Raw genomic sequence first — 22,346 nt, forward strand, 5'->3', positions numbered from 1 at the left:
TCAAGTGTATCCTTTTATTTTGTCTGCCTCTTTCTGCCCCCTTCCCAGCGCCACAGTCTCCTATTTCGAGATGGGAGTATCTAGGAATGTACCGTATTTTTCTCTCCCTAAGACACACTTTTTTCTTCCTAAAAAGTAAGGGGAAGTGTCTGTGCGTCTTATGGAGCAAATGTGTGGTCCCTGGAGCCGAATTGCCCAGGGGCGAAAAGCAGATCATGCTTTTTTTTTTTTTTTGAAAGAGGGAAGGGGGTGTTGAAACAAAGCTGCTGATCGTTTGCCGATCATGGAGAGAGATAAGGGACACTAGAGATAAAGGAGGCTGCCTGGGAGGGGGGAGGTAAAGACCGCAAACTTGCAAAGGGGGGAAACAGGAAGACTAAAGCAATGAGGAGAGAAATTAGAAGAAAAGGAGGAGCAAAAAACTGCTCCAGCTAAGGAAAAGACACTAAGGCAAATAAGAGGGCAGGGAGTGTTGAAAGGAAACAGCTGATTGGTGGGATCGGAAGAGAGATAAGGGATGCTAGGAGGCTGCCTAGGAGGGGGGAGGTAAAAGCCCATGGATCCTCAGGATTTTTGCATTGGGTCACCCCAAATTCACCATCAGATCACATAGCATGTCCATGGCTACAGCCTGCACCAAAAAAATCACGCATCCACTGTTTCCTGGGGCTGCAATGGTACAAAAATGTGGTTACAAAGCATGGATCCACATGGATCCTCAGGATTTCTGCATTGGGTCACCCCAAATTCACCATCAGATCACATGTCTGTGGCCACAGCATGCACCACAAAAATCATACATCCACTGTTGTATTCAGAATAATTTTTTTCTTGTTTTCCTCCTCTAAAAACTAGGTGCTTCTTATGGTCAGGTGCATCTTATGGAGCGAAAAATATGGTACATACTACAATGACAGCCGCACATCCGCTCTACTGGGAATGATCAAGGTGGTCATTCCGGATTTCTGTCTCCTCGGCGGCGTGTGGGCAGAAATACAAGGGGAATTTGCCCTTTTGAGACAGCAGCACACATATCCACGTGGCTATGGGATTCTCATATCAGGCCAGCCAACTCGCCTGGTCACCACTGGTGAGCAGCCATGGCCTCCAGGAGACCTGGCAGGAAAGTCCTTGCAAGCTGGGAGAGAGCGGACTCCTCCTTTTTTAACTTTTCAGGCCTGCCCACAAGTGGCTGATACCTGCAGGCAGTACGCAAACCGTCTAGTACCTTTGATCAGCCGGGGGTGCAATGTCCATGTCCCCCCCAAATTTGGTGACTGCTTCTTGGATTTTTCACCCATCTTAAAAGAACAGAAACCATGAATGGTGGTGCGGTCACTACATTAAAAACCCAAGAAGACCCCGCTGGATTAGGCCAATGGCCCATCTATTCCCGCAAGCGCCTGGTTCTTACACTGGCCAACCAGACGCCCAATGGGAATCCGATAATCAGGATTCGAACACAAGACCTTCCTGCGGTTTCCATCAACTGTTATTCAGAAGCATTGCAGTGGAGGCAGAGCCTAGCAGTCCTGGCTAGTAGCCATTGCAAGCCCTCTCTTCCACAAATTTGTCCAGTCTTCTTTCAAAGTCACCCAGGCTGGTGGTCATTGCTGTCTCCAGTGGGCATGAGTTCCAGAGGTTAACCATGCAGCTTAAGCCAGCTGCTTCTTTCTGACCAGGGAAAATGTTTGCTTGTCGGCCTGTTCCTTGGACTATGGATGATTTACAGGGCCGGGATGGGGGTGGGGGAAGTCCGGCTGGACCCCCTCCAGTACCAGCTCCTCAGAAGGCAGAAATGCCTCACTGCAGACGATCGGATCCTTTCCGCTCCCAAGTTTCTAGCAGCTGAGAGTCTGTGGACCTTTTTGAGCTCAGCCTCCTCGAAACCCGGTGGAGCCAACTGCGGAAGAGGGACGTCCGGAAAATAATGAAGACCCAGGGGTCCACGATGGAGTTCACGGAGAAGAAACGCAGGGCGGTGAGGTCCGCCTTCTCGTCGAAATCGGGGGCAAATGCGCCGACGTAAGCGCGGACCTGTGGGAGGGGAGGGAGACAGGTTGAAAAACTCACTTGCGGAAGATTGAGGTGGCTGAGTATTATTGTGACTACTACTTCATAGAATAATAATAATAATAATAATAATAATAATAATAATAATAATAATAATTTTTATACCCTGCCCATTTGGCTGGGCTTCCCCAGCCACTCTGGGGGGCTTCCAACAATATATTAAAATACTGTAATGCATCAAACATTAAAAGCTTCCCTAAACAGGGCTGTCTTCAGATGCCTTCTAAAAGTCTGGTAGTTGTTTTTCTCTTTGACATCTGGTGGGAGGGCGTTCCACAGAGTGGGCGCCACCACCAAGAAGGCCCTCTACCTGGTTCCCTGTAACTTGGCTTCTCGCAGTGAGGGAACCGCCAGAAGGCCCTCAGCGTTCTGTCTGGGCAGAACAATGGGGGTGGAGACACTCCTTCAGTTATACTGGGCCGAGGCCGTTTAGGGCTTTAAAGGTCAACACCAACACTTTGAATTCTGCTCAGAAACTTACTGGGAGCCAATGTAGGTCTTTTAAGACCGGTGTTATGTGGTCTTCCAGTCACCAGTCTAGCTGCCGCATTCTGGATTAGTTGCAGTTTCCGGGTCACCTTCAAAGGTAGCCCCATGTAGAGCGCATTGCAGTAGTCCAAGCGGGAGATAACCAGAGCATGCACCACTCTGGCCAGACAATCCATCTCATCCTGCGTACCAGATGGAGCTGGTAGACAGCTGCCCTGGACACAGAATTGACCTGTGCCTCCATGGACAGCTGTGAGTCCAAAATGACTCCCAGGCTGCGCACTTGGTCCTTCAGGGGCACAGTTACCCCATTCAGGACCAGGGAGCCCTCCACACCAGCCTGTCCCTTGTCCCCCAAGAACAGTATTTCTGTCTTGTCAGGATTCAACCTCAATCTGTTAGCCGCCATCCATCCTCCAACAGCCTCCAGGCACTCACAGAAGCATAGAATTTCAGAGTTGGAAGGGGCTAGAATCATCTATTCCAACCCCTTGCAATGCCGGAATATGCAGATGTCCCAAACGGGGATTCATCCTGCAACCTTGGCATTATCAGCACCACGCTCTAACCAACTGAGCTTTCCTGTTGGTTCGTTTATTACCTGCCCTTCTTCAACATCACGTCCCAGGACAAATTTACATCAATTTAAAACTCACTACGTATTGAATAACAATGACAAACCTAGACAGCATCTTAAAAAGCAGAGACATCATCTTGCCATATAGTTAAAGCTATGGTTTTCCCAGTAGTGATGTATGGAAGCGAGAGCTGGACCATAAAGAAGGCTGATGGCTGAAGAACTGATGCTTTTGAATTCTGGTGCTGGAGGAGACTCTTGAGAGTCCCATGGACTGCAAGAAGATCAAACCTCTCCATTCTGAAGGAAATCAGCCCTGAGTGCTCACTGGAAGGACAGATCCTGAAGCTGAGACTCCAAGACTTTGGCCACCTCATGAGAAGAGAAGACTCCCTGGAAAAGACCCTGATGTTGGGAAAGATAGAGGGCACAAGGAGAAGGGGATGACAGAGGACGAGATGGTGGGACAGTGTTCTTGAAGCTACAAACATGAGTTTGACCAAACTGCGGGAGGCAGTGGAAGACAGGAGGGCCTGGTGTGCTCTGGTCCAGGGGGTCACGAAGAGGCGGACACAATTAAACGACTAAACAACAACAACAAGAATAATAATAATCTATTCCAACCCCTTGCAATGCAGGAATATGCAGATGTCCCAAACGGGGATTCATCCTGCAACCTTGGCATTATCAGCACCACACTCTAACCAACTGAGCTTTCCTGTTGGTTCGTTTATTACCTGCCCTTCTGTAACATCAGGTCCCAGGACAGATTTACATCAATTTAAAACTTGGTACGTATTGAAAAACAGTTCATCTAAAAGACAAACCACAGGGAAAGGGGTGTATCCCAGAAACAGCTGTCTTGGCCACCAAAGGCCGGGGTAGAGAGCTACATCTTCAGCATTACATTGCAGAGGCAGTGGGGGTGTAGTGGTTAGAGCGTATGACTTGGGAGACACGGGTTCGAATCTACCACTCAGCCATGGGTGACCTTGGACCAGCCGTTGCCTCTCAGCCTAACTTACCTCGCAGGGTTGTTGAGAAATGGGAATCCGTGACCAGAAAGAAGAGGAGTTTCAAGAGGACTGGAGGAGATTTAAGGACTGTTTGACTAAATATTGTCATATAAAAAATTAGAAATTACTTGAAAGAAAACAAATAGGCCTAGGATGAAACTATGTAATAATTAAATAAATGGGATTTAGAATGTTAAGAAAAGTGAATAAGATGGACTATAATTGGAAATTGTTTTAGTTTAATAATGATATTGGAAAGCTGCTACTTTTAACTACAAGGAAACTCAGAAGGGAGGCACTTGAGGACGTCAGCCAAGATGTTTAAAAGGTTGGATTTGTGAAGAATTAAGTTTGTTGTCACTGTTTATTTGTTTATTGCTCCTTTTTTCCCTTCTCTTTTTCTGTTTTTGTGTATCATTCTGCTTTTGTTATTGTGGAAAATCTAATAAAATTTATATATATATATATATGGATAAAATGGAGAGGAGGTGAATTATGCAGGCCACCTTGAGCAAAGTTGGGTGGTGGTGGGGAAGGTAGTATATCATACCGTACAACTTTTGGAGGTTGAAAACCAGGACGCCTGCTTTTTAACAACCACACGGTGTATAAATTTTATGGAATAAATTGGTAATGGAGAGCAACATCTGGAGAGTCGCTATCCCAAAAGCCACTGAAATATTGTAAGCAAGAATTGCAAAAAAAACCCCAAAACCCTTTGCTTTGGTTTTTCGGCCGCCTGCATGTGCAAAGAGCTCCCCCCTGTGGGTAAAGGTGGTGGTTGCTCAGTTCTGTCTCAAAACTGTTTCTTTGAAGGGGCTTCCATAGAATCAGAGTTGGAAGGGACCCTAAGGGTCATCTAGTCCAGTGTTTCCCAACCTTTTTTGGGCAAAGGCACACTTGTTTCATGAAAAAAATCTCGAGGCACACCACCATTACAGCCCCGTGACGTCAGCGCGCAGCGTCACGCCGGGAGGGACATGAATTGCTAGCAAATTACATAATCACCTCCTTGAGGGCTGGCTCATCTTCTCCGAAGGCAGAACCCCATTAATTAACAGCACAGACTCACACCATAGCCAAGACGAGGGGGGAAAACCTCAGTCATGCACAGTCATGCACATGTGGGGGCTAAATGAGGACGAAGACCGGGCAGAGAGCAGGATTCAAATCACCCCACCTGGCCAGGACAATCCCTGGGTGCTCCCTTGGGCCACTCGCCTGACCCACCTCGCAGGGCTGTTGTTGCGAGGATAACATGGGGAGAACCACGCGCCCCCCCGGGAGCTCCTTGGAGGAGAAAGCGGGCGATGAATGCAATGCACGAAATATATGAGAGGCGACCAGGTTTTGCAGGTGAGGGGCCCCCGCCAGCCTCCGCTTCCAACACCCGGCGCAACGACGCCAAAGTTTCCCCCCGGGCTCGGCTCGGGGAGCAGCGCTGCTCCCCCCCGGCTCCCCTTCGCCCTCCCGGCTCTCTCTGCCGCCCACTGGTGACCCCCCTCACCTGCCAAGTCCGGAGCGCCGGTGGAAGTTGCATGCATGCATGCAGGGTGCCGCGTTGCCATTGCATTGCAGTGCACTCCATGCAACGCCTGCACGCATGCATTGCCTTGGACGCCCGCCAAGGGGTCTCCCCGCGGTCTGATGCGTCCCCTCCGGCGCGGATGCAGCATTGCAAAAATAAAAAACCCCCGACGCAGCCCTACCTGGGGGGCAGCCTCCACCTCCGCCGCTCCGCCTCTGCGGGGATCCCCGGGCTTCATCCTGCTGCCTGATCTCCGCGGGGGCGCAGGCAGGCTGCGCGGGGTCTGCGCGGAAGAGCCCCTGCCCGCCCGGCCGCCGCCGCCGCGCTCATTCCATGGCCGGGAGAAGAGCGCTTCAAACAAAACGCCCGGCCCGCCAGGCCACGCTGGGAAAGGTAGTTCGCGCAACCCGCGCAGGCGCGGAGCCCAAGGGCGAGGGGACTATGGATCCCGGCAGCCCCCGCGCCGGGGACGGAGGGGGAGAGGCCGGGTGCAGGGATGGAGGGACGGGTGGGCGAGCAAGTGAGTGAGTGGCAGCCGCCAAGCCTTGGCCGAGAGCCAGGAAGGGCCTCCCCGGAGGAGGAGGAGGGAGGCGCAGAGCGGGAGGGAGGGAGGGAACCCCAGGGGTCATCTAGTGACAGCGCCCCAATCGAAAATTTGACTTTAAAAAAAAATCTTTCGAATTTTTTAATTTTTCCCGCGGCACACCAGGCAACATCTCGCGGCACACTAGTGTGCCGCGGAACAGTGGTTGGGAAACACTGATCTAGTCCAAGCCCTTGCAATGCAGGAATCTCAACTGAAGCATCCATGATAGATGGCCATCCAACCTCTGCTTAAAAACCTCCAAGGAAGGAGAGTCCACCGCCTCCAGAGGGAGACTGTACCACCATCAGAAAACATTTGAAGGCAGCCCTGAATAAGGAAGGTTTTTTGTTTGGTTTAATGTTTTATTATGTTTTTATAATTTGTCGGAAGCTGCCCAGAGCAGCTGGGGCAAGCCAGTCAGATGGGCAGAGTATTATTTGAAATATACTCAGAGTCGAGAGTGGATTTCATGCTCTTTATTCAGCTCGTAGTGGTGAGGAGGAATGGAAGTTTCCCCAGAATGTCTGCTTTATATACGTTCTTTACACAATGGGCCCCATGTGATTGGCTAATTCCGGGATTCTCCTGTAGGCCAATCAGGTTGTGGATTCACTTCCACCTGGAACTGGATTGGGTGGCTCCTGTGGACCAATCAGACTGCTGCATTCTGGATCCTATTGTTCTAGGACCAATCAGACTGCTGCATTTTGGATCCTATTCAACTCAGTACATAAAAACATCATCATCATCATCATCATTATTATTATTATATTGGACATCCCTATTTTCATATGCACACTTGCAGTCTAAAGGTGCTTCTCAGGTGCTTTTCTGGAACATGAGAATTGGCTCCAAGTCTCCCTGCGTTCGTTCCAGGAGGGTCGTCCTGCTATATATCTAAGTACAGTGTGACCTTGGTACTCAGACGCCTTGGTACTCAAACAACTTGGAAGCCAAACACTGCAAACCCGGAAGTCAGTGTTTCAGTTTGCGAACTTTTTCCGGAAGCCAAATGTGCTCTGTTTTGAGTGTTACGCTTCCGATTTGAGTGCCACACTTCCATTTTGAGTGTTAACACTGAGGTCTGTCTGTTTTTGCTATTTATTTTGGCGGCTCTTTTTCGTTTTGTTTTTGTGACTGTGTGGAACCCAGTTCAGCTACTGGTTGACTGATTGTGTGACTGCAGTACATTATTGCTTTCATTTTATGGATCCTTGGTCTTGTTGGATAGCAAAATTCATGTTAAATTGCTGTTTTAGGGGTTGTTTTTAAAAGTCTGGAACGGATTAATCTGATTTGCATTGCCTTCTATGAGAAAGCACGCCTTGGTTTTGGAACGGACTTCTGGAACAGATTAAGTTTGAGAAGCAAGGTACCACTGTAGTGGGATTTGGAATAGATGTGAAATTAACTGTCACCATTTTCAATTTTGTTGCCTTATTATCGTCTTTACTGGGTCATGCAAACCACTATTCTAAATAATGCCTTTTGTGGGGGCGGCATTGGGGATGAGTTTGTGGAACTAAGGAAGCAGTGGCTCCACGGGCGTTACAGCCACCCTTGAACTTGGCCAAGTCTGGACTCTGACGCACCAACCTCAACATTTGCTCTTCTCGAAAATGTCTCCAATAACCTCTTGACAACCTCCAACCTCCTCTCTTTAGAATCCTGGCCTTAAAAGGGCTCAGAATGTCCACGTGAGGCTCTGGTTCTCCGCAGGCATTTAACAGCTTTCCAAAAACAATGTAACTGCAGCGGTCCTGTAAAAACTCCCCCAAACTGCTTTCCGGCTAAGAGATCTGACACAAGACAACAAAAAGCTGAAGATGCTTATAGTTAAGGCTCTGCTAATACAGTGGTGCCTCGCAAGACGAAAAGAATCCGTTCTGTGATTCTCTTCGTCTAGCGGTTTTTTCGTCTTGCGAAGCAAGCCCATTGACGGATTAGTGGATTAGCGCTATTAGCGGCTTTTAGCGGCTTATCTGCTGATCGGATCAGCTGATAAGCGGCTTAGCGGCTTAGAAAAAGGGGGGGAAGGAAAAAAAACCAGCAGGAACTTGCAAGACATTGTCGTCTTGCGAAGCAAGCCCATAGGAAATTCGTTTTGCGAAGCACCTCCAAAACGGAAAACTCCTTCGTCTAGTGAGTTTTCCGTCTTGCGAGGCATTCGTCTTGCGGGGCACCACTGTATATACCATCTCTTCGGACAGGCCCATAAGCAGATAGTCCCTTTTCTGGATCTGCGGTTCCCAAATGCTTTTAGCAGGCACCAGAAAGAGCACAGTGGAGGCGCCTGCCTGGTATCATGAGGCAGGGAGTTCCAAAGTGCACAAAAAGATGAAGTTCCTGCAAATGCAGAACGGCTATTGTGTGGCACTGGTAACAGCGCCAGTTCCGCAGACCGAATCAGCCCGACTGGCACATAAGAGGTGCAGCAATCTTCCAGGTAAACTGGTCCCAAGTTGCTAAGGACTTTCCTAAAACCTTGAACTCAGCCTGGTAGAAAATTAGCAACTGGTGCAGACCTCCAAGTACAGGTGTTATCTGTTGGCAAGCCCTCACTCCTGCCAGCAATCGGGTTGCAGCAGCCTGCCCTAGCCACCAGTGGCGTAGCGTGGGTTGTCAGCACCCGGGGCAAGGCAAGTAATTTGCGCCCCCTAACCCGTGGATTTGCGCCCCCTAACCCATGGATTTGCGCCCCCTAACCCTAACCCCCAGATGTTGCGCCCGGTGCGGCCGGCCCCCCCTGCACCCCCCACGCTACGCCACTGCTAGCCACAGCTTCTGGGTCAAGCACAAGGGAAGCCCCACCTAGTTCACAGTTTTGTGATTCTGTTTTTATTTATTTTATTAAATTTGTATGCCACCCTCCATCTGAAGATCTCAGGTCCTATCTGCTGTCTTATGGTGCCTGAAACAGCCCTTATTTTAGTTCCCACAACTGTTACAGTGGTACCTTGCTTCTCAAACTTAATCCGTTCCGGAAGTCCGTTCCAAAACCAAGGCACGCTTTCCCATAGAAAGTAATGCAAAACAGTTTCATCCATTCCAGACTTTTAAAAACAACCCCTAAAACAGCAATTTAACATGAATTTTGCTATCCAACAAGACCAAGGATCCATAAAATGAAAGCAATAATGTACTGCAGTCACACAACCAGTCAATCAGTTGCCAAAAAGTGCAAGTAGATAAATAGGTACCGCTCTGGCGGGAAGGTAAACGGCATTTCCGTGCGCTGCTCTGGTTCGCCAGAAGCGGCTTAGTCATGCTGGCCACATGACCCGGAAGCTGTACGCCGGCTCCCTCGGCCAATAAAGCGAGATGAGCGCCGCAACCCCAGAGTCGGTCACGACTGGACCTAATGTTCAGGGGTCCCTTTAACTTTTTACAGAAGCAGAAGAAAAGGAGGTTTGGGAAATGTTTTAAGGATTGGGAAGTTAAGGAAATCCTACCCGACACTGGCAGAGAAAATGGCTCAGGGTAAAAGCGTGATGAGTGAATCAGCATATTAGAAAATCTACTGAGTAAATGAGAACGGGAAAGATACAGGAATAAAAGGTAGAAAAAACAAACTTATACGTGTGAGATAAGACAATCTTTCAAACGCCCACGGAATTTAGTAGTTACACCCGAGAGAAAGTCAGAACTTTGTATCCATTACTGAGAAACCTCTGGAAACACCATTTGGGAAATAGTATCGAGCGCAAGGACTTTTTGTATCTATATGAATGTTTGAGAACCAAGGTGGAGGAAGGTGGGGCAAGGGGGGTGGCTGGAAGGGAAACGATTCCCTGCGCCTTGGCTTGGCTCTCCATCGCAGTCCACAGCCTGGTGATTCAGCTGCGGTTCCTGCTTTGCAGAGGGTTGGACTAGATGACCCCTGGGTGTCCCTGGAGTTCTATGAAATCAACAAAATTAACCAATTAACTTGATCCAAGGAAACCAGTTTTTCAAAGTCTCATGGTCATTTATACCTCCAAAGCCCCCTGCCTCTTAGCACCCCGCAGGGAATCCCAACATCCCCTCAGCAATCTGGTAGCCACATTTTGAACTCACGGTACAGTGGTCCATTGGTTCTCAAACGCTGAAAACCCAGAAGTAAGTGTTCCGGTTTTTGAATGTTTTTTTCGGAAGCTGAACGCCCAATGCAGCTGTTGGCTATTGTTTCCGGGGCACTTGCACCAATCAGAAGCTGCACCTTGGTTTTCAAACATTTTGGAAGTCAAACGGACTTCTGGAACGGATGAAGTTTGGCGCTTTTGTTTTTGCTATTTATTTTTTGTTTTTGTTTTTGAGGCTTTCTCAGTTAATATGTTTTTCTGACTGTGTGGTACCCAGTTCAGCTACTGATTGATTGTGTGACTGCAGAAATGGATACAAGCCCCCATCCAAACAATGACTGTCATCAGTGCAGGTAAGGAAAAAAGTTAATTTAATTTTTTATCATCTACAATACTGTCTTATTTATTTTATAGTACGTTGATTATTGCTTTCATTTTATGGATCAATGGTCTCATTAGATAGAAAAATCCATGTTAATTGCTGTTTTAGGGGTTGTTTTTAAAAGTCTGGAACGGATTAATCCGTTTTGCATTACTTCCTATGGGAAAGCGCGCTTTGGTTTTGGAACGCTTTGATTTGGTGCGGACTTCTGGAACGGATTAAATTTGAGAAAATACCACGGTATTTTCCAAGGACTCTTGTTCCCTCCTCCCAGTAATGTTTCTCCAGGAGGACACAAGTTTCTTGCATTGATTCCCACAATTTATATACCGTTTATTTATTTAGTAAATTTGAATCCCGCCGTTTGTCTCAAAGGAGGCCAGGGCGCCAGACAGCATGCAGTGAAACATCTCCAAAACAATTCCATTGCAGATGCCGTTCTCGGAAAGATCTCAGCTTCAAAGGCTGGTTGTAATTCAAGATAACAATCAGTTAAAAGTGTTTTAAAAAACAGCAACCAGACACTGCAGAGCCACTGCTGTTAGATTGCTAGGCTAGGACCTTGGAGACAAGGGTTAAATACTCACTAGGTGACCCTGGGAGGTCAATCGGATGCTTTTAGCCTAGCCTACCTCTCACGGTTGTTGTGCAGACAACGTGGGGAGAGAGAAGGGTATTATGTATGCCATCTTGAGTTCTTCAGAGGAAAGAAGGTGAGATAACAACAACAACAACAACAATTTATTTATATCCCGCCCTCCCCAGCTAAAGCCGGGCTCAGAGCGGCTAATAACAGTAAAATAATACAACATTCTAAAATCATTTTATTATAAAATCAGTTCAAATCAAATTAATGGCAACCATTGGGCTAGAGTTCTGTGAGGATTGCCAAAGGAGGTTGTCAGGCTGTGCCCTGGCGGAACAGCTCCGTCTTGCAGGCCCTGCGGAAAGATGTCAAGTCCCGCAGGGCCCTGGTCTCTTGTGGCAGAGCGTTCCACCAGGCTGGGGCCACGACCGAAAAGGCCCTGGCTCTGGTTGAGGCCAGCCTAACCTCCCTGTGGCCCGGGACCTCCAATATGTTTTTGTTTAAAGACCGTAAGGTCCTCCATGGGACATACCAGGAGAGGCAGTCCCGTAGGTACGTGGGTCCTAGGCCGTATAGGGCTTTAAAGGTTAAAACCAGCACCTTAAACCTGATCCTGCACTCCACTGGGAGCCAGTGCAGCTGGTATAGTACCGGGTGAATGTGATCTCGCAGCGAAGACCCAGTAAGGAGTCTTGCCAAGGCATTCTGAACCCGCTGGAGTTTCTGGGTCAGTCTCAAGGGCAGCCCCACGTAGAGCAAGTTACAATAATCCAGTCTGGAGGTGACTGTCACGTGGATCACAGTGGCTAGGTCAGGGCAGGAGAGGTAAGGAGCCAACCGCTTAGCTTGGCGGAGATGAAAAAATGCCACCTTTGTTTTATATATACAGTGGTACCTCTGGTTGCGAACGGTATCCGTTCCAGAAGCCTGTTTGCAGCATGAAAAGAATGCAGCCCGCAGTGGTAGGTCTGCGCACGCGTTGGTTGCAATTCATCGCTTCTGCGCATACGCATGACATCATTTTGTGCTTCTGCACATGTGCGAGCGGCGAAACCTGGAAGTAACCCTTTCCGGTACTTCTGGGTCGCCGCAGGACGTAACCTGAAAGAATGTAACATGAAGCGGACGTAACATGAGGTATGACTGTAAATGTACTACAGTGGTACCTCGGGTTACAGACGCTTCAGGTTACAGACTCCGCTAACCCAGAAATAGTACCTCGGGTTAAGAACTTTGCATCAGATCAGAACAGAAATCGCATGGCGGCAGCAGGAGGCAAAATTAGCTAAAGTGGTACCTCAGGTTAAAAAAAAAAAATCAACTAGAATTAAACAAAGACTTAACGAGATGCCGGCTACAAAACTCGTTTCACTGAACTAATCAGTTTCCTCAGAAGGAAATAAAGAAATGATAAGATTTTAAGTGATATCAAACAAGCTCAAGAGCAGGGCTGAAAATGCTTCCTCGAGTTTACAAAGAAGGTATGAAAACCTCAATGACTTTAAACATAGCCCTATTCTCTTGAATAGCCCTATTCTCTTGAATTTTTGTTATTCTATAGTCGATTACTTCTCGTTTCAGGGATTTTCACGATAATTTCTTTTGTTCTGTGTAAATCCTCTTTCAAACCTAGCTGCTGGTGGATCGGGGCCACTGGGGACCACCGACAGGGACTCCCTCGATCAAGCATCCCTTGAGATATCCTGGTCCCAAGTTGGGAAGGGCCTTGCCAATTGACCCAAGAGCCTTGAACCTTGCCTAGGAGAAGACAGGAAAGGGCAGTTTCAGAATGGGGTCAGTAGCTCAAAAATAGCCGTTCTGGCTCTAGAAACTGGCCTGCATTTGGCAATCTGCCAGATGAATCAAATCTGGCACCAAATCCGGCCAAGCCTGAAGACTTTTACGCCAGTTGGCAAACATCCATTTCTTGTGTTAACAGGGTTCCTGCTGTTCCTGGGCCACTGTACTCTCAAAGTTCAGTTCTGAAAAGACACTTTAGCTAACATTGACTTCCTTCTTCTGTCTCCTTGAGAAAATGTCCTTTAAAGTGTGGGGGGGGGCAGGCTGGCAGACCAGATGGTTCTCACCCCTAACCCTGCTGTGGTGGCCAAATGTGAAATATGGGCAGAGAAATCTAAATTTAAGTTGGCTATTTACAAGCTGGAGGAGACACTTGAGAGTCCCATGGACTGCAAGAAGATCAAATCTCTCTATTCTGAAGGAAATCAGCCCTGAGTGTTCACTGGAAGGACAGATCCTGAAGCTGAGGCTCCAATACTTTGGCCACTTCCTGAGAAGAGAAGATTCCCTGGAAAAGACCCTGAAGTTGGGAAAGATGGAGGGCACAAGGAGAAGGGGACGACAGAGGACGAGATGGTGGGACAGTGTTCTCGAAGCTACCAGCATGAGTTTGACCAAACTGCGGGAGGCAGTGGAAGACAGGAGGGCCTGGCGTGCTCTGGTCCATGGGGTCACGAAGAGTCGGCCACGACTAAATGACTAAACAACAACAACAACATTTACAAGGTGGAACATAATTCAGAGAAGGGCAACCAAGATGACCCAGGGCCTGGAAACAACACCTTAAGAAGAACGGTTGAGGGAGTTGGGGAGGTTTAGCTTGGAAAAGAGGAGACTGGGAGGAGAAAGGATAGTCACCTTCTGATGGCCTGTCACATGGAGGATGGAGAAAGCTTGTTTTCTCCTGCACTGGAGGGTTGGACTCAAATCAGTGGATTCACGTTACAAGAAAGGAGATTCTGTCTAAACATCCGTACAAACAACAACAACAATTTATTATTTATACCCTGCCCATCTGGCTGGGTTTCCCCTGCCACTCTGGGCGACTCCCAACAGAATACAGCGGTATCTTGGTTGTCGAACGTAATCCGTTCCGGGCGACTCCCAACAGAATACAGCGGTATCTTGGTTGTCGAACGTAATCCATTCCGGAAGACTGTTCAACTTCCGAGATGTTAGACAACTGAGGCGCGATGGGCTGTTGGCAAATTCAATCGAGAAAACTGAGAAACACGTCTCAGAAGCCGTTCAACTTGTGAGGCGCGTTCGAAAATGGAAGCAATTACTTCTGGGTTTTTGGCGTTCGAAAACGGAAATGTTTGGCTTCCGAGACACTGGAAAACCGAGGTTCCACTGTATTAAAAACACGACAAAACACCAGACATTAAAAACTTCCCTAAACGGGGCTGCCTTCAGATGTCTTCTAAAAGTCAAAAAGTTGTTTATTTCCTTGACATCTGGTGGGAGGGCGTTCCACAGGGTGGGCGTAACCACCGAGAAGGCCCTCTGCCTGGTTCCCAGTTTGACAGTGGAACAGACTTAGAAAGTGCTGGCATTGGAGCCAGCTGTGCAACCCCACCCTCAGAACAGCTGGATTCTGCGGCTCTGGGCCTGTTGGATCAGGCGATCCCTGTTAGATCAGGCGAATGGCCCTTTTGTTCCAGGATCCTGTTCTCACAGGGGCCAACCAGATGGTTGCGGAAAACCAGCAAGCAGAGAGTTTTCTTCCTTCCTGTGCTTTCCAAAAACTGGTACCCAGAATGACTTCCCGCTGTGGTGCACAGAGCCCAGCCACTGTGGCTGGTAGCCTTTGCTATACATTTTACGCTGGTGGGGAAGCCTGTGGCGAGTTGACTTCCTTGATCTGCTAACAGTTGCTAACTTTTGATGGGTAACTCCAATGTCTCTGCAGATCTCCCTTCTCAGAGTAGTTTAACTTTAAATAGACCCGGGACACCACACAATTAAAATGCTCTTATATAACTTGAAACAGCCACGGCTTTCCCCAAAGAATCCTGGGAGCTGTAGTTTGTTAAGCTGTTAGGGCGCCGTTTTCCCCCTCCCAGAACTACAGTTCCCAGGGAAGAGAGATTGATTGTCAAACAGAAGACTGTCTTCTGTAAAGTGAAGGAGTTCAGTCTCCCTGGGGTAAATATGGGCCTAATTTGCAGGTCTATGGGGAGGACTCCTGTGATAATGTACACCAAAGGCTCTGAATGCTGAAAGTACTGTAATAAATGTGAACGTGAGTGGCGCTGTGGGTTAAACCACAGAGCCTAGGACTTGCTGATCAGAAGGTCGGTGGTTCGAATCACTGTGATGGGGTGAGCTCCCGTTGCTCAGTCCCTGCTCCTGCCAACCTAGCAGTTCGAAAGCACGCCAAAAAGTGCAAGTAGATAAATAGGTACCGCTCCGGCGGGAAGGTAAACAGCGTTTTTGTGCGCTGCTCTAGTTCGCCAGAGGCGGCTTAGTCATGCTGGCCACATGACCCGGAAGCTGTACGTTGGCTCCCTTGGTCAATAAAGTGGGATGAGCGCCACAACCCCAGAGCCAGTCACGACTGGACCTAATGGAACAGTACCTATTTACCTACTTGCACTTTGACGTGCTTTTGAACTGCTAGGTTGGCAGGAGCAGGGACCGAGCAACGGGAGCTCACCCCGTCGCAGGGATTCGAACCGCCAACCTTCTGATTGGCAAGCCTTAGGCTCTAGCTTATAAGTAAATCCGGCACTGATTCTGACTAAGCAGAAAGGAAGAACTTTCTGACAGTAAGAGCTGTTCAACAGTGGAACAGTCTCCCTCTGGAAGTTGTGGACTCTCCTTCCTTGGAGGTTTCTAAGCAGAGGTTGAATGGCCATCTGTCAGGGATGCTTCGATTGAGATGATATTTGGTCATGGATGATCTTGTTGAGATTTCTGCATTGCAGGGGGCTGGACTGGATGACCCTTAGGGGTCCCTTCCAACTTTACGATTCTATGATTCTATGCTCGTTTGCTCAGCTTTGTCTCTCATGGCTAGAAGTGCCGGCCTCAAAGCCCGTTAACCACACAGGGCAGGGCTACACAACTAGATTGCAAACTGGCTTTCCTAACTGAGGCCTCATCCTGCCCGCAAAGCGCACCAGGCAAGGACCACAGGTAAGCCACTGCTACAGGAGGAGAAGGCTGCTCTCTTCAAGCTGCCTTGCTTTGTGGGTCCTGCACATCATCTCTGCTGCAAACAGGATATTGGAGTTGATGGTCTCTTTTGTCAGACTCAGCAGGGCTGCCTTGATGACCAGAGATCTGCCTTAATCTTCTTTGCTCTGTTCCAGACATGCCGTGCGTGTTGGCTAAAAAATGGATGCTGTTGGCCGGCAGCGCGAAACATTCTCCCGGCTGTGTGCAAGTAACCACAGCAAGTTCTCAAATGCATCAACATTAGTCAGTGTTCCCTCGCCGCCCCGTTCCAGAAATCAATTAGTTAGCAGCTTTTGACTCGCAGCAAGCTGCAAAGAATCCGATAAATCTGAGCCTTGTCATTATCGGTGCTCCGAAAACACAGCCGGAATGTTTTGCAGCTTAACCAAGAGAGAACAGCGGCGAGACTTTTCTGTTACCCAGAACCGCTTCCCACGTCCAAACACCGCAGAGGGCAGCTGTTCTTTCCATCCCTGCTCTTGTGCTAATCTCAGAGAGGTGTGATGTGATGATTCTCAAGAAAACCAGTGCAGGGTTCAGAGCCCTTAGCCACAACAGCGAGGGCGCAGTCAAGGTCCGCTGTGATGTCCCATAGCAGGGTTGGGGTGTGACTTACGGGGCAATGGCTATGGGGCTTGGGAGATATATGCTTCTGTTCTCTGGTGGGGCAGCAGGGGGAAGTTAAAGCGTCCTGATCAAATTCTCCTTTAGTCTCAGTCACTGCTGCAAGAGAACGCGAGTCATTTCAGAAAGCTAGGGAGAAAGGAAAGGTGGATCAGAGACCGGGAGAGGAGCCTACATTTTGCACCGTTTCAAAATCTAGTGGCATTTGCCCCAAGTTGGGCAAAAGATTCCTGCACTGCTGGGGGCTGGACTAGATGACCCTCGTGGTCCCTTCCAACTCCACGATTCTACAAAATCTTCTACAAATGACAGAGAGGGGCTGTGTTGGTTTCTGTAGAAAGTAGCCTACTGCAAGGGGTGAATTTGGCATTTCTTGTGTCCCCCTCTCTCAGTTTCAGCTCTGGTCACTACCAGCATGTGGTCCCCATTTTCTTGCCCAGAAGCGAATGCAGCCCTCAGCCTGGGAAAAGTCCCCTGCCCCTTAGTTATGCATGCATGTGACTAACTCCCTAGAGAGACCACTCCTGCAGCCTCCATTTCAAATTTTTTCTTTGTAACTTGATTATAAACTGAGCTCAAACTGCACACACTACAAAGCGTAAAGCGATACTTTTAGCATTTTATCCTTCCCCCATCTTATTAGGCGAATAGCTATTTAAAAGCCTGGAGTATCTTATATACACCCTGTTTTTCTAAAGCCCTTAAACCCATCAACATCTGCCGCAGGGAAAGCTGCAAAACCTCAGGTTGGGAGACTGCTGCTGAGCTAATCTGGGATGTGAAAAACAGCCAGACGTCCTTTTGAATGCACATGCATGATGATTTGTGCTCACGATGCTATCAGGGAGGTCACACGTGATCACGATTTCAACGCCGGTTGCACCTGCAAAAGCTTGGGGGCTGATCACGCTGCTTCATTCCCAGTCGGTGCATATCTTCCTGCTGAAATCCTGTAATTTTTTTATACCACAAATGTTCTGTTTCATTTTCTTTGCTTCTTTTGCATGCACTGTGGCCCTCCTAGGCAGCAATAACGGGGCATGATTTGGGAAAGAGACACGGACCAAAGCAAAGCGAGATAAATCCACCGCTAATAAACTATTCTTGTGTCAAGAACATGCTGCAGAAAACACCCTCAACCGCCGGGCCATTATCTCCAACCAATTTGTTCTAGAGATTGATTGCAACGTGGATGGAAAACAGACTCCAAACTGTCACCCCCAAAAGTGAAAGCAAGAATATGTCACGGATATTTTGGCCAGGCCAATGAGGATGTTAGAAAGGAGAATCCAACCCTCTTGTGTGAAGTTCCCCTTTTTCAGAATTCTGCCTCCAGGGAGCAGCCGGTGTAAGATCTCTGCCTACTGTGATTTTTCCCCCTACTGTGATTTTTCCCCCTTTCCTAAAACAATTCCAGCCTGTGTTAATAGCTGCTAGATCATTTATCACCGCAGTCCTGCTATGGCCCAGGCTCTGTTTTCTGTTAAATTAAACAATCTGCGAGGGCTTCAGCAGAAGGGACAGGAAGGTGCGCAGTTATCAAAGAGATGCAAAAGGGAGATTAGAGCTAAAACTGTTCAGGGAGGCTTGAAACATGGAAAAGACACGTTTGCTAGCAGAAGTCGCCGGCCCTCTTCTAATCAGGTGCGCAGATCATCGCGTGTGGCAGGCACAGGCAAACGCGGCCCTCTAGATGTTTCGGGACTACAACTCCCATTATCCCTAGCTAACAGGAACAGTGGGCAGGGATGATGGGAATTGTAGTCCCAAAAACATCTAGAGGGCTGAGTTTGCCTATGCCTGGTGTATGGCATCTGTGCCCCTGCAGGCAAGACTAAAAGGGTGGAACCTCCACTCTGGGTGGCAGTCTACCAGTTGCAGGGAACCACAACCGGGGTGTTCTGCTCAAGTTCTGCTTGCGGGTTTCCAACAGGAATCTGGTTGGCCACTGGGAGAACAGAATTCTGGACCAGACGGGCCATTGGCCTCATCCTGCAGGCTCTTCGGGTGTCCTTAATATTATTATTATTTAAATATTTAATGCTGTACTGTTTTTAACATTTGATTGGGAGCTGCCCAGAGTGGCTGGGGAAACTCAGCCAGATGGGCAGGGTATAAATAATAAATTATTATTATTATTATTATTATTATTATTATTATTATTAAGTGTGCTAATTTATTATTACTGTTGTTAGTTTTATTAAATTTATTCAGCACCTTTCTAACAAAATCTCAAGGTGTCCCACAAAGAATACACAATGAGAAGTAAAGTAAAAAATGAGAATATAACGGTGGTAACAGTAATATCACTACAAACAGCAAAATCCACATCAGTCCACCAAAAATAAAAATAAGAGCCCAATTCACCACTCAATGATTCTCAGTGCTGCCTTCACTGGGGTAGATCTTCAGACCCAGACAGCTCAGCTGGTTGAGGGTTCAAGCCTCATGCTGGGTGAAAGATTTCTGCATTGCATGGGGTTGGACTAGATGACCCTTGGAACTCAGTTCCGGCCCCTCTCAGATGGGCACCATTGCCATTCTAAGAGAACAAGATGAGTCCCGGTACCTCTTTTCCTAGAAAAAATAGCACTGAGACGATTCTGTGTCTCCCGACCTAATTTCACACAGTCCTCAGTTTAGTTTTTAAATCTATCTACCTGCAAGAAACGCGGGTGGCGCAGGGGACGTGGGTGGCGCTGTGGCTTACACCACAGAGCCTAGGACTTGCAGATCAGAAGGTCGGCAGTTCGAATCCCCGCGACGGGGTGAGCTCCTGTTGCTCGGTCCCTGCTCCTGCCAACCTAGCAGTTTGAAAGCATGTCAAAGTGCAAGTAGATAAATAGGAACCGCTCCGGCGGGAAGGTAAACGGCGTTTCCGTGCTCTGCTCTGGTTCGCCAGAAGCGGCTTAGTCCTGCTGGCCCCATGGCCCGGAAGCTGTATGCCGGCTCCCTCGGCCAATAAAGCAAGATGAGCGCCGCAACCCCAGAGTTGGCCACAACTGGACCTAATGGTCAGGGGTCCCTTTACCTTTATCTTTACCTGCAAGTGTGACCACGGCAGTGTTCTGGCAGAAAGTGTTTGCAAAAGGGGGTGGACCATCTCTCTTCTGTCTCAGGCCCCACAAGATGCTGGGTTCAGCCTGGCCCACGGCTGGCTGGCACAAGGAGACCCTCTGATCTTCCTCTCACCCCAAGTCTTTCTCAGCTCTAGCTGCGGATGCCAGGGGTGCCTTTGAGAGGCACATGGCAATGTGGTACTTGAGATACCTACTCCATGCTCTCTAGGCATCTAGACATACACAGCCGGGGGGAGGCTGCCCCCCACCAAGGACCAAAATGCTGGAGGCAGGAGCGCCAACTTGAATTAAATACTGTGGTAGCCCAGGTAAGCCCTGCCCCACATAATTCATCACATAATGTGGTGCACACAAACCATTTGAATGCCAGTCAACTTTGGGGGCCCCTGATCCCCTCAAATATATTATTTGGGGGGCAAAGCCCCCTCAGTCCCTCGGAGTTGGCTCCTATGGCTGGAGGTTCCCTGGAGAGGCCCTGTGGAACACCCTCCCATGGGATGTCAAGGAAATAAACAACTATCTGATATTTAGAAGACATCTGAAGGAAGCCCTTTTTAGGGAAGTTTTGAATGACTGATGTTCTAATGTATTTTTAATCTTTTGTTGGAAGCCGCCCAGAGTGACTGGGGAAATCCAGCCAGATGGGCGGGGTAGAATTATTATTATTATTATTATTATTATTATTATTATTATTATTATCATCATCATCATCATCATCATCATCATCATCAGTGGCATAGCGTGGGGGGTGCAGGGGGGGGGCGGCCGCACCGGGCGCAACATCTGGGGGTTAGGGTTAGGGGGCGCAAATCCACGGGTTAGGGGGCGCAAATTACTTGCCTTGCCCCGGGTGCTGACAACCCACGCTACGCCACTGATGATGATGATGATGATTATTCCCTCTGGGCGCACAGAGCGCGCCTTCCGACGGGGCGTTTCCCTCGACGGCCAGGGTCTCTCCAAGGTGCACAGCTCTCCCGTCCCCCCCTCGTAGCGTTACTTACGATCATGGGCAGGGAGCAGATGGTGAAGAGGGCGGTCATGAGAGCCAGCAAGACCAGCTGGCCCAGCTCCTCGGTGCGGCCGGCGCCGGGAGGCGCTGTCGACGGGGCGCCGGGGCCACCGCCGCTTCCGTGCGCTCCGGCCGGCTGGCTCCTTCGCGGGGGTTGCCGGCGCGCCATGCGGTAGAGGCTGCGCATGCTGACCAGGTTGCAGAGTCCGATGGCGAGTCCCAGCGCGCCCAGGAGGCTGGCGTAGAGCACCGAGTAGGCCCGCCCGCCGCCGGCCATGCGGATGAAGCACCAGGTGCCCGGGCAGTACTGCACGATGGCACCGAATCCCAGCAGCGGCAGGGCGCAGAAGAGGGCGCACAGCGCGCCCGCCGCGACGGTTAGCAGCGCGCCCAGGCGCCGGCTGGTGTGGCGCTGGTAAAAGTAGGGGTGTCCCAGCGACAGGCAGCACTCCAGGGCCATGGCTAGTAGCAGCATGGTGGGCGCCAGGCCGAAGAAAGCCATCAGGAAGGCGAACAGCTGGCACAGGCTCCCGGGGTTCGCGTCTCCAGTGTCAGCGGCTGCGTCTTCCCCGACGGCAGCTGCTGGCGTCGGCCAGAGCTCGCTGAGGCTGCGGTTGCGCGCATAGGCGGCCAGGACGATGGGGCTGAGCAGGCACTTGCCCAGCAGGTCGGTGGCGGCCAAGGCGCTGACCAGGAGGTAGAAGGCGGACGCCCTTGGGCGCCCCCAGCCGCCGGCGCGCTGCAGCCGCGCGCGGAGTTGGTGCTGCCACAGGATCCCCAGCGCCAACACGTTGCCCAGCAGGCCGGCCGCGAAGAGCAGCGAGCCCGGCAGCGCCGACTGGCCGCCCTCCAGGTGCCGGTTGGCGCGGCAGCGGTAAGCGCCGCCGCCGTCCATGGAGCCGGCGGCGGGCGAGAGCGTGCGCCTCGACGGGGCGGGCAGGGCGGGACGCGTGTGGGGCGGCGCGGCGGGGCGAGCCGTGCCTATGAAGGGGCGCGGGGCGGGGAGGGTGGACAGGAGGGTGGACGGCCTCCCGCAGACGGGGCGGGGGCTAAGAGAAGGAAGCGCTGGCCTCGCCGGGAGGGCGGAGAAGGGGCCGTTTGTTCCCACGGGGAGCCGGGAAGGAATCGCGGCTGTCTGTGGGAAGGGGGCGGGCGGGAGCAAGCGAGAGGGATGGAGTCCTTTTCGGCAGGCGGCAAAGGGTCGAGGAAAGGAGAGGTGCTGGGGCTTAGGGTTGCCTGGCAAGGCACCTCCTCTGCCCCAGAAACCCTCACCTGCAGCGCCGAGAAGGGTAATAGGTTGGGTACAGTGGTCCTGCCGAAAGGTTGCCGGCGACAAGGGCGCACTGCAC

At 50.0% G+C, this 22,346-nt stretch overlaps 1 protein-coding gene across 1 annotated transcript; it reads right to left on the minus strand.

Moving 5' to 3' along the window:
- Positions 1-1,783: 1,783 nt before the first annotated feature.
- On the minus strand, positions 1,784-21,908 carry PTGDR (prostaglandin D2 receptor). The gene is made up of 2 exons (XM_083515806.1): positions 20,990-21,908; positions 1,784-2,037 (listed from the first exon to the last, which is right to left on the minus strand). The coding sequence occupies exons 1-2, from the start codon at positions 21,890-21,892 to the stop codon at positions 1,804-1,806; spliced, it is 1,137 nt and encodes a 378-aa protein (XP_083371932.1). The 5' UTR covers positions 21,893-21,908; the 3' UTR covers positions 1,784-1,803.
- Between the last annotated feature and the right edge of the window lie 438 nt (positions 21,909-22,346).

Source organism: Podarcis liolepis (assembly GCF_965112155.1).
Source record: "Podarcis liolepis genome assembly, chromosome: 1".
Classification (NCBI taxonomy): domain Eukaryota; kingdom Metazoa; phylum Chordata; class Lepidosauria; order Squamata; family Lacertidae; genus Podarcis; species Podarcis liolepis.